Below are 16,287 nucleotides of genomic sequence, written 5' to 3'. Positions count from 1 at the left end.
TTTGCAGACCTCAGGGCAATAAAATGCAATCACGGGGTGATTTATTCCCACCGGCAGGGTGAGTGCAAGGCTTCGTGTCAGTAAGCAGGGCATGACATGGGGCGGGGGAGGGATGGTGGCCAGATGGAGGAGCCTGGGAATTGGGACAGAGCCCACAGGGATGTCCAGCCATTGAAACCACACCCACACCCACATATAGACCCTCAGCCAGGCCCAGGACATCAGACATGCTTCCTTCCAAAACGACCAAGAGCCATAACCTGGTGGTCCCAAAGCATTCAGGGAAGGAATATATATGAGAGGAAACAAGAGAGGCAGCCGCCAAGGCCAATTCTGGACGAGGGATGGGCTTTGAGCCCCATGTGAACACTGAACAGGGCAGGCTCGGCAGCTGCACCCTAGCTTGGCTCTGTCAAAGGAGTCCTGGGGTGGGAGTGCCTCGCCACCAGGGGCAGGAAGTCAAAGGCCATCCCCTGTCGCAGTCTGATCCATGGGTTGCATAGTCATCCTTGTCTGACCCACGTGGGGAAACCTCATGCTAGCCGGGCCTCGATACCCATCTTTTCACTGTATCGTCTGAAACAAGAACCCTGCTCTCAGAAAGGAAGTCAAGATTGCCACAGCCTCCCAAGTGTGGCACAAACAGTAAGTCTGACCTTCACTTCAAGCTGTCCACCAGAAGACCACAGAGTGACTCCCTCTGTTTGCAGGCTCTGCAGAGGACCCAAGCTCAGGAGTGCAGACCGGCCAGACTGGTGCACTCCACTCCTGGGCCACTCTTCAGGGAAGCCAAACAGAACGGACCCTCCTTAGCTTTCATCTGTCATCTCTGCTAAAATGTCACCGCTTGCTCTCTTGCAGCAAATGAGTACCACGTTAATGATCACAAAATTCAATTACTCTGATTCACAGAACTTAATTATGAGGGTGAGAGTGAATAATTACGTATGCAATCTGGGGCCATTCTGAGATTACGCCCCGTGCATGCCTCACACTGCCCCAGACTGACTGGAGTCCCCCAGCCTTCAACAGACTTGCACATTAACACTTTTCTGGTGGCCTCTGCCTCTCTCAGCACTTGCAGAGGCACAGAGGGTTAGTAGCTAGGCCACCTTGTGTAAGTAGCTGGGGAAGTTAACAGAGGCCCCTTTCTCGGGACCCAGGAGAGACTGGGCCCTGGGTCCTGGGGTTTCTTTCTGTCCTGAGCCATGATCAGGGGAAAAGGCATGCAGCCTGAGTAAGTCAGGAAAAGCCAGGAGGGGTACCAGAACTCACGGACTTCACTGAGCTGCCTCTGTACTTCGAGGAGCACAAAGAAACAGTGGAAGGGCCATGAAGAAGTATAGTTCACACACGGGAAAATTAGAGTAAAGATGTGAGGAGAGGAGGTCTCAGTGCTTTCCCCAGGCCCAGAGGCTCCAGCCCGTGGGACTCAACAGAACCCACTTCTGACTTAATCCTTGACTCCAGGAACTGAGAGCTCCCACCTGCCTCCCCGGGAACCTCCTCTTTCCTCCCTGGACAGCAATGGCTTCCACTCCAGTCCTGCCCAGCGGCTCCAAGGATCCAATCCCAAGGGCACAACTAACTGCTTGGCCGTGGAAGGACAAAGCCCAGAAAAGGGTCACAGAAACAGGCGATGGCTGCCTGAACAAGGTTAGATGAGCTAATGCTAGGTGCATCTGCAACAGTTTCAGGGCAGTGCTGGGAGCAGCTACTTCTAAGCACCTCCCTGAAAGTCAGCTGTCAGGGCACTACCATGGGACAAAGCTCTTGGTAGAAATGGGGGGGAGGGGAACGACTCACTCTCAAATACCTCCACACAGAGTAAACAAGACTGCAAAAGCCAGCAAACTCCAAGGCGTGATAGCGACAGCCTGTACCAGGCCTGGCACCCAGGGAGCCACTGTGATACGGGGCATTTCTTTTAAAACCAAAATCAAACAGAAACTTGTATCAGCCGCAGAGCAGACAAGAACAAAGTCACTTCAAGGTCATCCAAAGAACTACCTATTACCAAGGTTTGTTTACCCTCCAAGCATCTAAAAGCTCGCCTACTGATTAAATAGTGAAGATCTTTTAAGTGCGTTAAACAAACACCCTTCAACCGTCTCCAGCACGCCAGCAGGGAAGGTGGAGAGGCTCTCCACAAAGCCACATCCAACTGAGCCCAAAGTACTCAACTGCCATGTTGTTTAAAAACACTCTCCTTGGCCACAAAGCACAGTGTGTGCCCACTAGAAGGGTGGGATTCCTACTCTCCTCTCCTGCCTCACCTGTTTCCCTGACCCAGCCAGTCAGACCCAAAGATGATCTCAACCTTGGTCCCCATCCCCTGCATCTGTTACCTCTGGTGACTGAAGACATGCCAAGTTAGCTACTGAGCTACAGTTCCCACCATACTTGGACTCACCCATCTCCACACCCACTTGGTCAACACAGCTTCTCACCTGGACCCTCCGAGCTCTCTGAAGGACAAGTGAGGGTGGTTCACACTCAGATAAGAGCCTCGGTGCCCTCGACAGTGAACTAAACAAGACCCTGTCTTCTGAGACACCCAGAGGACCAGGCACTCAGCCTCAGTTTTGTGGGGCACATCAACAGCCTATGAATGTGATCTAGCTACCACCAGCAGATGCATCAACTCCCCTGGCTCTCAACACTATCCCTGCAAAAGGCTTTACACATGACAGGACCAAGGGAAATTCGTGGTGCTTGCTGGAGCATCCAGAGTTTCCCAAGGTCTGGAAGAGGAAACTACGCATAAGAGGACATTTCATCAGAGTTTCTAGGCGGCTGTGGAGTCTTAGTGTGCAAACTTTGGAGACTGTAAAATAGCCAGGGAGAAAATGCCAGGCCTGAAGTCTTTCCTTACTCTACAAAGAAAACCAACATCCAGATCTGCTTGAAAACTTTCTCAAGGTTGTCAAGGGTCTGAGAGAGGCAGACAGAGCAGAGGTAGACCCTTGTCCCACCTGACACCAACCCCAGCCCCATGGCTAGGGAATCACTGCAGGCTAGCAGGCTCTCTCCCTGCCCTGGACCATTTGCCCTCCCTGGCACTGACCTCGGTGCAGGCACTTGTGGAGGTTGTGAAACACCAAAAGGAATCTAGATTTGCATTCCTGCTTTCCACCCAGGCAGGCTTCCTGCCAAAACTACCACTGGAAACCAGCCCTGTGGGCCGCAGGAAGGCTGGGGCCTACAGGAAAACGTGCCTTTGTGGCATTCTTACTTCCCATGAGGCCACCCTGACAAGCCCCCTCAAAGCAGGGTTCAGTGTGCCCCCATGGCCTGAGCGGACACCTCAGGATGCTTCTGGTTTGGAGGGACACCTAGCACTCTCTTGCCTAACACACCATCCTTCCCAACCCACCTGCAGGTTAACTCACGTGAGCTCCAGCCCCATAAAGGTCCATGGAGATGTGATAAGGAGGTTTAAATAGGCAAGGCTTCTGCTCCCAAATCTGAGAGTGGATTCCCCTTTAAGGGTGGCCAGGAGTTGTCAATGTGTTAGTTTGTGGAGCTACATGGCCACCAGGCCTGTTTTGTAAGCTGCCTCAACCTGATGGAGACTTCTCAGCATTAAGCTGCTGCTGTTTCTGGAACATTCAACTATCTGGTAATGAGGGTGGGTTAGTACCTCCATCTAGTAGGAGGCCTGAGATGTTTTAAAACATGAGCTCATAAAAGACACATTTCCGGGAAGAGGGTGCCTCAGCCGTCGGGGCTGATGGGCGTCCGAGGGGACTGCAATGTTTTCTGAGTCACGTCATGCGAGCTGCTGGATAAAATAACCCTGGGAAATGTGACATTCGAATGCTCTCTCTCCAACAGACCGAGCCTCCTGCCTGGGGCAGTGGCTGCACCGGCTTTATAAATAGATTGAACACAAGATAAATGGCCACGATCAATCATGCTCAGACTGAGCATACTCACCTCCCATCCAAAGTCGGCCTCCTTCAGTGCGGCCCGGGGCGCCACCACATAGGGGCCAAGCCTCTCCCCAACTTCCATCTTCCGCTTGGCCCAGATCCCCAGACCAGCTCCTGGGATGGAGGACTCTCGCAACTCGAAGTCTGGTGGGATTGGAATGTCTTCAGGAATGTAGACAGGAGCCTCATAGGGCGAGCCCTCCTTAGGAGTGAAGTCCTCGCTGGTGGGGAAGGGGGACGGCGGCCCCATAGGGATGGGGGACAAGATGCTGTCCTCAGTCTCCTCCTCGGCACTCTGGCCGGCCAGCAGGTCTGGGTCGGGTTCATACATATTATTTACAACGTCACCGTCACCTAAAGAGATAATGTAGCATCAGCGTCTATAGGAAGGGACTCCCTGAAGATGTGGCCCTCATGGAACCCAAGGGCACCAGAGGTCCAGCAGAATTCTGACTGCTACCCTTTGCCTGGCAGATACCACCTCTGCACCACCCCAAACCTGGCAGCAGGTATGCAGTGCCAGTGGCCCCAGGGAGGAGACCCCACCAGGCTCCTCCAGGAACCAGCGTGCTACAGGCAGCACAGCCAAGCTCTCCCTCACTGTTCACGTGAGAAGCAGGCGACTTCATCTGTGTAGCCACCTGAGGATGCACTGCCCGGCTCTGCTATGGAGAAGCAGCAACGGTGGCTGTCATAGGGATGGTGACATATTTGCTGTGGGATCATCCCGGTGCTCATCTGTGGCCTCAGAGATTGGGGAACTCGGATGTTTTGAAGGAAATTCAGAATCTGAGTTTTGCTAAAAACTGCCACCCCAGCGTAAAGCTACTCCAGACATCACACAGGGATAGCCAGGTTCTGTCTGGGGTTTCTGCAAGTTCCTGGTGACCTCAAGGCAGATTAGAAATAGATGAGGCCACGGACATGGTACCTGAGCTGCAGGTCACAGGACTGAGCAAAAGGATGAGGGTCCCCAGCTAATCATGGGTTTTCTCTAGGGTCAAAGGTCAACATCAAGACAGAGCCACTTGGAATATAAAAGGAGCAAGCACCTTGGTACACTAAGGCTGTGATGGCATTGGATAGAGAAGGTCTGTGAGGGCAAGGAGGAGATCAGGCAGAAAGGAAAACAATCCCATTCCTGGTGTATACCCCACAGCACCGCAAACAGGGCTTCAAACCGGCAAGGACTCAAGCAGCCAGAGGCCAGACCAGCTCAAGCCCCTAGCAACACAGAGAAGCAAATGATGAGACTGTGCTCCGTCCACACCAGGGTCTATCCACAGGAACACGAAGCTTACCATGCAGACAGACCTCACAATCAAACTGCCCAGAATGCTGGGGGGCGGGGATGTCCTATAGCTATTTTGAAACACCAGCATATTACTACTTAGACGGCCATCTTGCTGTGCCCAGGAATACCTACATTCGTTTTTCCTATCTAACTCTCCAGCTTCTTCCCTTTCCCCGTCCCTCCCACACAGAGGTGTCATGCTGGTCACCCTGACTTGACTATTCCCCAATGCCTACAATGTGTACACACTGTAAACATCACACTGGAGCCTATAAATCCCTTCTCACTCCCCAGTGTAAAGTCACACAGTTCTGTAAAGGCTCACTCGTTTTCCAGTGTGCACACGGGAGGAAACACCACAGTGTCTTATCAATACAAATGATTATTACATGTCCACTAAGATTTGAAAAATACATTACATAAAATGGAAGACAAATACTATGCCTCTACCCAGCATCCAGAAGAGGCAAATCGGTAAAGGTTGGGAGGAGCTGGGGAGTGACTGTTAATGGGTGCTGATTCTCCGATGAGAATGTTCCAGAATTAGAGGTAGAGGTTGGTCACACAACACAGGAAAGTGTGCCAAGTGCCACCAGACTGCGTGCTTCAAATGGTTACTTTTTCTGTACTGAGAATTTGACCTCAGTCAGTGAGGAAAGCCAGAGGTGTGTGGAGGGGGGTGGGTAGGGACCTCACTCACTCATCGCGCTGACCCCTGATCCAGATCTCCCAGATCAGGCCCATCCCGCCACTGGTTCGTTGGCCTTTGGAAGTCACCCAGGAGCCATGTCCCATGCCCCTCGCTGCTCCCTGATGCTGGCTGGTGAAATCAAAGCCTCCAGGGAGACAAGAACTTTCAAGAACAAGAAAAGCGATTTCAGATTCCCTGTGCTGGCTGCAAACAAGCCAGCTGTGGAAGTAACAAAATGTTTTCTTTCAAAAGAAACCAAAGTCTCGGGAAAAATCATGCCGATAACACTTATTTAATTTAGCAGCATTCACAGAAGTAATGACTATGTTTTAAGTGGCCAACGGTTCCTTTTTAATTGGCTGGTGGGATCCTTTCAGGGACTCGGCAACACAAGGCAGCGGAGCTCCTTCCACCCCAAGGCCCGGCGTTGTTTAGGTTTGAAAGAACACCCCCGTAAACCTTCCCATTGCCTGTGTGCGGCAGAAAGGTAAATTAGAAGGGGGGGGGGTAATTAACAAGCCACCTTATTATTCAGAACTGGTAACTGCATAGAGCTCACAAACAAAATCGCACTAGAAGCCCATGTTCCCCATGAAGTGCTTAACTCCTTCAGGTGCTGATGCCTCTGCCTCCCAGAGTGGCCAGGAAGCAGGGCAGGGCATCACTTCAGGAGCTCTGAGGGGTCCAAGTCGGGAAACGTTCCTGTCCAGGGTATGGTCACCTCAGGGCTATTTCTTCTCTTTTTTCAGTTTGAATTCTACTTCCTCAAACCCCTCACCTACTCACAGAAACCAGCACTTTATTAAAGTCCCACTTAACTGGAGGCCCAGCAAACAGCTGGAGAAAAGGCAGTGTTTCCTGCAGATTAGAGGCAGGCCTGTGCTCCAGCCCAGCCTCCTGTGCCCAGGTGGTCACCGAGGTTAGGAGACAGTTTCCTTCTTTGCATTCTGCTGTCCCCTGCACTGGAGAGAGAGAGCTCTTTGTTCGTGAGTGGGCATCGAGGGGGCTGGAGGCCTAATGAGTGTTTTGAAGGAGGATGTGGGAAGGGCTCCCAAGTCCCTGAAGAAACAGTCACCTGCTCTGAGTCTTGGGAGTCTTGGGGGAGCTAGGGATGAGCCTCTCAGGTTTTAGTTGGTGAGGAGTCTTATGTTCAACTTAGATATCAGCCTTCCTTTCTCATGAGCTCCAGGCAAGATGCCCTCTGAGATGGAAGCCCCTCTGCCCAAAGTGAACACTCTGGGTACCTTTTACCTAGCCCCAGGGTAGGTCACTGGAACGGCAGGTACATTCTTCCAGGCCATGTTCTCTTCCAGGTAGAAGAGCAGTGCCAAGGTCGCAGGGACTTTGTGACTGTGTCTCAGAGATTGGATGTCACTGATTGGTCAGAAGGCCTACATTCTTTATCTGAATCTTGCAATGGCTTCATGGTGGAGAGTCTTGGCTGGGGCTGTCATTCATAAAAGTTGGAACGCCTACCAAAATGATAAAAGTGGGGAAGGGAGGGTACAGGGAGCAGCAGGAAGAGAGGATCAGCATGAACCTGACTGGCCCTCGAGCCAAACGGCCCTGAGTCCTAGCCAAGTCTGTTTTTCATGCTAGAAGCACCTGCTCGATGCCCCCAGGGTCTAGCTGAGCTGATTCCTGGTGAACTTAACACCAAGTGCCTCTGAGCATCACACCAGCCAATGTTCAAGTGACCACCATGACCCTGTGGCATGGACTAGACCTCAACTTTTCCCCAGAACCAGGGAAGCATGGGCTGAGAATCCATTTGACCACATCTTTCACCCTGCTCTGGTTTCCACCCAACCTGGTTTTTAGTGTTGGGTCTTTTCTGACATCACACCAGGGGGTTTTCTGGCCCTCTCACCCTGGACACAAGCCACCCAGCATCTCTTCAGAGACCCCACTGAGGAGCAAACATGGATGGGATATTAAGGTCTAGAAAGATAAGAGAGACAGACAGACAGACAGAGAGAGAGAGAGAGAGAGAGAGAGAGAGAGAGAGAGAGAGAGAGAGAGAACAAGAACGAACAGTAGCTGACTGCTGGGACAGTTTGCTAAACAATAGTGTCAACCTGCGGGCGGTGGTGGCACACACCTTTAATCCCAGCACTCGGGAGGCAGAGGCAGGCGGATCTCTGTGAGTTCGAGGCCAGCCTGGTCTACAGAGCATGTTCCAGGACAGGCTCCAAAGCTACACAGAGAAACCCTGTCTCAAAAAACAAAAACACAAAACCAATAGTGTCCACCAGCAGCAGAGGGGCTGCCATGGCATCCCAGCTGGGGCTCTGCATCAGCCATGCCAGTAACATCTGTAACAGGTGATCACTGGCTGTGCTGCCACCCAACAGGCAGATTTAGACCTTCATCAGTGGCCAGAGGGAGCCTGAGGCATTTCCCCACTTGATGTGTATCTGACAATAGTTCCTGTTTTATTGTGAGGCCAGGCTTTAAGGAGAGGGCATCTACCTCAAAGGCCAGAGCAGGCAGGGTGAGGTTGACACTGGCAGGGATGTCAAGGGAAGTGTTTTCTGCCCATCAATCAGGCAATCGGGGGCAGTGTGTGTGTGTGTGTGTGTGTGTGTGTGTGTGTGTGTGTGTACACAACTGTGTGAGCATGTTAGGGCTCTATGTGAGCATGTGTATATGTGAACAGAGATAATGGTGGGGAACCCTGAAAACAGGCCCTTGGGGCCAGCACAGATCCACCCTCCACAGTCCCCTGCCCTCTGCCTGGAGGGTTCTGGAGAAAAAGGGAAAAATGGCAGGATGCCAGAAGCCCCTAACCACATTCCCAGTGAGCACTAGATGGAGGCCCCAAGAAGTCTCTGGGGTACCTGATGGGGCCTGCACACTACTGTGTGTGAACTTCACTGCTGGAGGTGGGACCTCCCCTAACAGCAACTATAGGCCTTAGCTGGCACCTCTCTCAGGAGGCTCAGAACAATCTGCTCAACTCATCTTCCTCTCAGGACACCTCCAATTGCCTATAGGAATATTCTGACTTCATTCTACATCCCTAAAAGCACCACATAGCCTACTCCAGCCCATAGGACACAGGCCCATGTCAGCTGTTCCCAGAAGACACCAGGCTGACACCTGCAAGTCTATTCTCAAAAGCAAAGAAGTCAAGCCAGGTGTCCACTCAGCTCAGCAATGACAACACAGTCATCTCCTGGAAATGGAGGAGGCGGGGGGGGGGGGGGGGATCAGGACAGCAGGGCAGGGCTTTCTGAATAAGAAACAACCTACATCTGGGGTAATCCAGGACAGGTTCAGTAGACATTGATCACTAGGAGGTACAGGGTGTTTGGATCAGGACAAGGTGGCCACTGATGATCTGCATCTTGACTACGGTGGAAACACAGGCTCACCCTGAGACACACCAGTGACACAGCACGTGTTAAGAACAAGTCCCTTGGGCCATCTGAAGAAGGTGGGTGTTGCCGACATCAATAACCTATGCTCAAAGAATGGGCTGTGGTGCCAGAGCCTGGCAGAACTCTACAGCTGGGGGAGCTGTGCAGCAGGTCTCACTGTCCTGTGTCCTTGGGCCCGTGTTGTTCTTTATAACTGCATATGTATCCATCATTGTTTTCAGCTGAACTTTCAATGGAAAAGGAACTTTCTTCCAAAGCAAGATCCTGTCATCCCATGTGCAGGGTTGTGTACCCTCAGGTTTTGCTGGTTCCACCAAACAGATCTCCTGCCTAACTCAGATTCCTCCCCCTGCCTGGGAGCAAACAGAATGACAAACTAGTGCTGGGGAAGGACAAGACCGGTGACAGGCATACGTTCCTAAGTCACCTCCTAAGCATGTCCTTGAAAATTTAGATTTGAGAAAAACCCAAGGCCACATAGTAGAAAGCAGATGGAAAGTTACAAGGGGTAAAAACTGCACACCACCATACTTTGTCACTAGTTAATTTCTTTATCACCCAAGTGCAAAGGAAACTGACAGAGCCGGGAGAGGCCACACAGTGGTCAGCAGCCTAGGCTCTGGGCGCTGGTTCCTTGTTGTAGGTTCCTGAGGTATCTAGCTTATCTTTAACTCTCTGGAAGAACTGGGAACCTCTTCCAGAACCAGAGAACATCAGTACCAGATCATCCCATGATCTTTTCTCTAAGGAAAGCAAGAGGGGACAGAAAGGTACCCAAGGCACAGTGCATAGCTCTGATAACGGGCATGTGTGGTGGTTGGGTAAGAATAGCTGCCCACAGGCTCATCTGAATGTTTGGTCCCCAGTTGGTGGAACTGTTTTGGGAAGGATTAGGAGGTGTGGCCTTGTCGGAGGAGGTGTGTTGCTGGAAGTGGGTTTTGAGGGTTAAAGGCCTATTCCAGGCCCAACTTGCAGATCAGGATGTGAGCTCTCAGCTACTTCTCCAGCACCATGCCTGCCTGCCTGCCTGCCTGCCGTCATACTCCCCATCATAATGGTCACAGATTCACCATCTGAAACTGTAGGCAAAGCTCCAATTAAATGCTTTCTTTTATAAGTTGTCTTGGTCATAGTGTCTCTTCACAGCAACAAAACAGGAACTAAGATAGCACCTTTAATTTGCATCCAAGGTGCCACACTGGTTGCTTGAGTCCGGGCCTAACACTAGGGTAGGAAGCCAGGGCAGGACATTTTCTCTCTCTAGCATTCTGCATGATTCATTAGGGCCCACAATACAGAAAGCTATCTTTTGGCCCTTGCTGGGTACAGAGCTAGATGTAAGGTCACAGGTCTCAAAAGATGGGCACCTCTATACTAGGATCGAAAACGTGAGCTTTCAGAACCTACTTCACCTGCTTCTATTGGATCTTGGTTTGAATGGATCTAACAGTGTCACTGAGCATGCAAAGAACTCCAGGGACTCCAGTGAGCTAAGTTTCAACCATCAAGAAAGGCAATGAGTGTCTCAAAAGGGCTGAGGACAGCCTCAGTCTGCTCCACAGAAACCCAGAGCTTCCTGAGTTAGAGGTGCTGCCTGGGATCCTAGAACCCTGAGATCCTGGTGAGTTATTAGGAGGTTTCTTGAGAGGTGGCTGTGGACAGCAGTGTCAACTGAGGTAGTAAATGGCTGAACCCCTGGAAGCTCCATCAGCATCTGCCCTGGAAGAAACTGAGTATGTGCAACCTGCACAGACACTACATTCTCATGTATAGAGACTCGGGAAATCAAGCAGCCCACCGAGGGACCCACAGCAAGGGGCAGAGCAGGCCCTACAGCCCAAGTTCCATGTACCCATCTTAGCCCTGTTGCAGGAAATCAGTAGTGCCCCCACCACAAACCTGGAGACCATTCTCTATCCAGGTACATATCTTATTTTGGTGTGTGTCTGCTATGTATCACTCACAAGTCACAGAGCAGAAAGTCAGGGCCTGGGAAGAACATGCATCCTAGAAGCCAACTCGGCACTTTTACAATGGATTGGTGGATGATGGAGTCTGATCAGGCCAGACACTGGCTGGGCTTCCTTAAAATGCCAGCACTCCTCTATCAGGACACATGCATATGCCTATGTGTGATACCCATGCAGGGACACACACACACACACACACACACACACACACACACACACACACACTCCCCTAGGGAACAAACACCTGAGCCTATTCAGAAGCAGACTAAATAGTGGCCTTTGGTGCAAACTGAAAACTTGGGCTTTTCTTTTCTGTCTCAGTCACATCCACATCCTGTAAGCTTAGCACAGAAGCAGCTAAGGAGGAACAGCGCCTTGGTATAGGTCCTACAAGCCAAACACAGGGAGGTCTAAGGGGACCCAGCAATTTGTTCTGTTCCCACCCTATGACATTCCCACTGGCCACTGTCCTGAAGCCAGAGGGACAACAACCCAATGTCCTCATCTGGTTGGATGCTGATCCTGAATGGCCACTACTGTCCTTCCTCAAAGGGAGAGAAAAGAGCATCAGAAGAGAGAAGAGGGGGAGCACAGACCCAGCATGCACAAGCAGCTTCAGAAGCAGACTTGGGGTGGGATGCTTGTCCTGCTCGTGGATGTAGAAAGGGACACCCTCTCTCCTGGTGAGGACATGCAGGCTGGCTGCAGCCCCACTGAGCACTACAGAGCCATCATAACCACCTCTGGGGGGTAGGGGGCTCACAAAGGAAGAGTCCTTGATGTACTTTACAGAATGCAGGCCCTTAGTAGTCACTGTCCCAGACTCTGCCCACTGCTGCTGGGACAGGGAGGGAACCTCACGCTCGTCCTCAGAGGACTTGAGCAGCTCATCTGACAGTGACCCTTAGATCTGCCCAGCTCTCTGGAGCTGACATCTTCCCACTGTACAGCTGAGATCAGATCACACACCCTGGGTCCAGAGACGGGCGTGGGGTGGCCACACCCAGCCTGTTGGCTTCCTAGCAGCTCCCCGCTACCCCCATCTCTCCCTAGGAACCCATCCAGGCTAAAAAGAATCTAAATGAAACAGTGACATGTGTCCAGGAGCTGAGCTCAGGGCCAGCTCTGCACAAGCTGCCTGATCCAGCCCAGGAGGCATAGTCAGAAGTAATAAGCAGCCAGTGACCAGCCTAGGCTCTTCCCCCTGGGGACTTGCAGCTGTACTTGTCAGAAAGCTACAAGACTTGTGGTTTCTTGTGGGCAGCTCATCTCCTTGTTTCGCAGAACAGCAGCCCCAGTCTAAAGGCCCTTTTCCAAGCTTACAGGGAGGTCAGGGCCCCAATGAAGAGTCCAAGAGTCAAAGGGAGTCTGCTCAGAATTACCCAGAACTGACCCAGATCATCCTCTGAAGAAAAGAAAGCCTGTCTGAGCAACGTACACCGAACTATCTCAGAAACAAAACCCCAGACCCAGGGCATCCAGCTGTGAGTCAAACCACATGTCCAAGGAAACCTCAGTGGGACCAAGGAGCTCCTTGCTCCATGAGCCATACATGCTGTCCACAGCCAAGCTGACCCAAGAGTGTCACATTGAGTGACAAGTTTCCTGAGCATCCCAGCCCACCATTGTCAGAGACAGGACACCTGTTTGTGAGAACCCAGCAGGTTCCCAGGAAGGCATGAGATTGAAACTAGGAGAGACACACACTCTCCCCTGGCAATGTCCACTTCATGTGCCAAGTCTGCTCTGTTAGGGTGTTCCACGGTGACATGGGGCCACCTAGGGCTGGGGGCTTGGGAAGTGACTGAGTACTGCCATGAAGAACAACGTCGTATGGTAAGGGCTTATTTGGACTCATCTGAGCCCCGACTGTCACATCAGCATAAGACACTCAGGGCCCCGAAGAGTGTCATCATGAGGTGGTGACCCTGGGACATCTGGAAAGGCCCATCACTGGGTCACCTCCTCTGAGCTCACAAGTGGGAGTTCTAGTCCAAAGGGAGGGCTGAGAAAGACACTGAGGGCAACAGGGTAGTGTGGTGACCTGGGGATCAGAGGACAGAGCCAGCCACTAGATTAGACATAGAGCCAGGCAGTGGTGGCACACACCTTTAATCCCAGCACTTGAGATCTCATGTCTTTGCTTGGGAAGGATACATGCCTTTAACCCCAGGAAGAAATATGGCAGGACACAGAAAGGTATGTAAGGCGTGAGGAAACAGGAACTCGCTCTTGAGGCTGAGGATTTCATAGAGGTAAGAACATGGCTGGCTGCTGTTTCTCTGATCTTTTAGCTTTCACCTCAGTATCTGGCTCCGGGTTTTTTTAATTAATAAGACCATTTAGCAATTCGTGTTACAGGGTAGGAAATTTTTACATTCAAGGTGGACTCAGTGGGGTTGGGGGTTGGGGGACTTTTGCCCCTGTCACTTAGAAGTCTCGCAGTAGGGCCCCTGGTCAAGAAGCATTGTGTCCCTGGCGACTTAAGAGAGCAGTAGTCCATGGAACTCACCCAGACCTGGGCAAAAAGGTGGAAAGGCACCAAGTGTTGCAGAAGAACAAGGTCAAGTTCCCCTGCTCTGGCCACGCAGGGTTCCAAAGCCTCCGGTTTCAAACCATGAGCTGCTGCTTTTCACTGAAGCCTAGGGAGAGCCTTAGGGAGAGCCAGGGCCTACCATGCTTCCAAGTCTCCTCACTCATCCCCTAACAATGTGAGCAGAGAGCAGATTCGCACACCCTTCCACAAAATGATGAACAATGGTTTCAGTAAAACCCACCCCTGGCCATGCTCCTAAGTGTCTTTTTTAAAGGGAATACAGTGGTGGCCTGGTGCCACAAGTACCTTATCTTCCAGAGAAGCCGCCACTTGACAGTCAGCAATGATCTGAAGCTGCCATCATGCCAGCCAGCAGCAAGGACCCCCAGCATGCTTTCTCCTGAAGAAAATAGCAAGACCAAACACAGGGCACCCACCCCAAAGGTAGCTCAAGTTAGCTTAAGCTCCACCAGCCTGCTGAAAGCAGAATTTAATACCCACTGATCAATTCAGTTCGACTTATGTAATACATGTAGCCACAGAGGTGAGACCATACTTCAGGATGTATGACACTCAGTCACCAAGGCTTTGGGGAAACAGTCCTCAGCTGGCCACATGGCATCAAACTCTGGAAGCTGTACAAATGACCCAAGGGGGGTCTAATGATATGCTGTCTCTCCTTGGTTCTGTCTGTCCCTGTCAGGCCTGCTGAACATTGCTAGCATTGATTTGGGCTCACTATCTAAGATTCTCTTACTAATTGAACCCACAGAGCATACAGCCATTACTGTACTTGACCTAATTCTCCCAGAGTCCATAAGACAAGTAGCAATGTTATATCAAGGACATGAAGTCTGGAGAGTGGGTATGTACTTAGAGCCCCACATTCAGTTGTACCTAGTGAAGAACTGCACAGTCTTCATTCTAAGGTATCTAAACTTTATCCATATCCATAGGAGGCATTTATTGATGCCCTTACCATGGGCACAGATTGGATGAATAAATGTGTGGGTGAGTGGACAGATAGGTAGATGGGCAGATAGATGGATGAGTACCTGGATGGGGGATGGATGAATGAATGTATGGGTATGGGTGGGTGAGGGGATAGATGAGGGGATAGATGAATGCTAGATGGGCAGATGAGTGGATGGATGGACAGATGGATGGATATACAGAGGAGTAGGTGGGTCAGTAGATGACTGAATGAATAGTTTTGGTTAATTGATGGATGGGTGGATAAGTGGATAGATGGGTGAGTAGATGGGTAGGAAGATGAGTGAATGGATGGGTAGGGTAGTAGATGATGGGTGGATAGACAGGTAAACAAATGGATAGACTGAGAGGATGGATGAATGGATGAATGTGTAGGCAAGTGGATGGCAAACGGGTGGGTTAATGGGTAAGTATGGATAAACCTACAGACAGATGGATAGGGGTGAGGGAAACCTCTGAAGGCAAGTCGTTTCATTTCATTTGTTTTGCTTTTGCTTTTGAGTCAAGGACTTACTATATAACCCCACCTGGCCATGAACTTACTCTGTAACCCAGTCTGTCCTGAAGTCACAACCTTCTTGCCTCTGTCTCCAAAGTGCTGGGATTATAGGTGTGTGCCAACATATCCAGATGTTGAAAAAGTTCCTAATGGGGGCGGTGCCCGTCAGGACCTTTCCCTTCCTTCCTAAGAATGGGAGCTTGCTGATAAGAGTCAAAGTCCACTTTCCTCCACTGTGATTGGTTAAACTAGAAAGATTTCTTTTTTTCACACAGACCCTCTTGAAAATGGGCCAGGTTTTTCTGATGTCCCTTCAAAGCCAGCCCTTTTACTGCCCCCTACTTCCACTCATGTGGGGTAGCCTGCCTGGTCTAATATGCCATGGTCATGTGTCTGAGTTACGGGTTTCAGTCAAAAGCCTGCCTGGTTTTCAGAGATGTTGCCTCTCACTTGAGCTTTCTTGGAGAAAAGGCAGAACTTGGCCTCTGACATTGGTCCCCTCTTCCTCCCCAGAGACTAGTGGAGAAGAAGGCTGTCTTTAAGTCCCTCAGAGACCCTAGCAAAGGTCTCCTGCTTGGAGGCCTACATCACAGGAGCTGTAAGCATCAGGAAGGAATAGAAGGAAAAGGGTCTTGGTCTCCAGGTCTGCAGGAGCCGCTGAGGAGAGTAGAGGCAGAAGTCATTCTCAGGGGACAGTAAGAAAGTCTTATTCTTAGTGGGGGATTTCTGCACAGCCACCATGACAGACCAGTGAAGCAGACACTTCCTCCAGAGAAGGATTCTGGGATGCCAGAGGAGTTTCCTGAAGACCCACTTCCCAAAAGTGGGATGTTAGGAAGGGACACTCAGGAGTTGGTCAGTTCCCATCTGCTTGTGTCCTCCATCTCTGAGACATCTGTGCTGCAGTGACTGGCTCCAGCTCTAAGACCCAGCCTTGGAAACTCACAGACAACCTGGCGAGAGCTTGTGCGCCCATCTCCTGACAG

The 16,287-nt window shown here is 51.1% G+C and overlaps 1 protein-coding gene across 7 annotated transcripts in view; it reads right to left on the bottom strand.

Annotated features, from left to right (window-relative positions):
- Nucleotides 1-16,287, bottom strand: part of Prdm16 (PR/SET domain 16) — a 317,272-nt gene that overhangs the window by 203,345 nt on the left and 97,640 nt on the right. For all 7 annotated transcript variants that reach the window (XM_052715988.1, XM_052715990.1, XM_052715992.1 and 4 more), the window contains exon 2: nt 3,940-4,289. In XM_052715988.1, the coding sequence (XP_052571948.1) occupies nt 3,940-4,289 (350 nt within the window). The remainder of the gene's footprint in view (nt 1-3,939; nt 4,290-16,287) is intronic.

The sequence above is a fragment of the Peromyscus californicus genome, unplaced genomic scaffold (genome assembly GCF_007827085.1).
Source record: "Peromyscus californicus insignis strain IS unplaced genomic scaffold, ASM782708v3 Scaffold_5__1_contigs__length_169319896, whole genome shotgun sequence".
Classification (NCBI taxonomy): domain Eukaryota; kingdom Metazoa; phylum Chordata; class Mammalia; order Rodentia; family Cricetidae; genus Peromyscus; species Peromyscus californicus.
The sequence above is the reverse complement of the archived record's forward strand: the minus strand, read 5'-3'. Positions and strand labels throughout refer to the sequence as shown.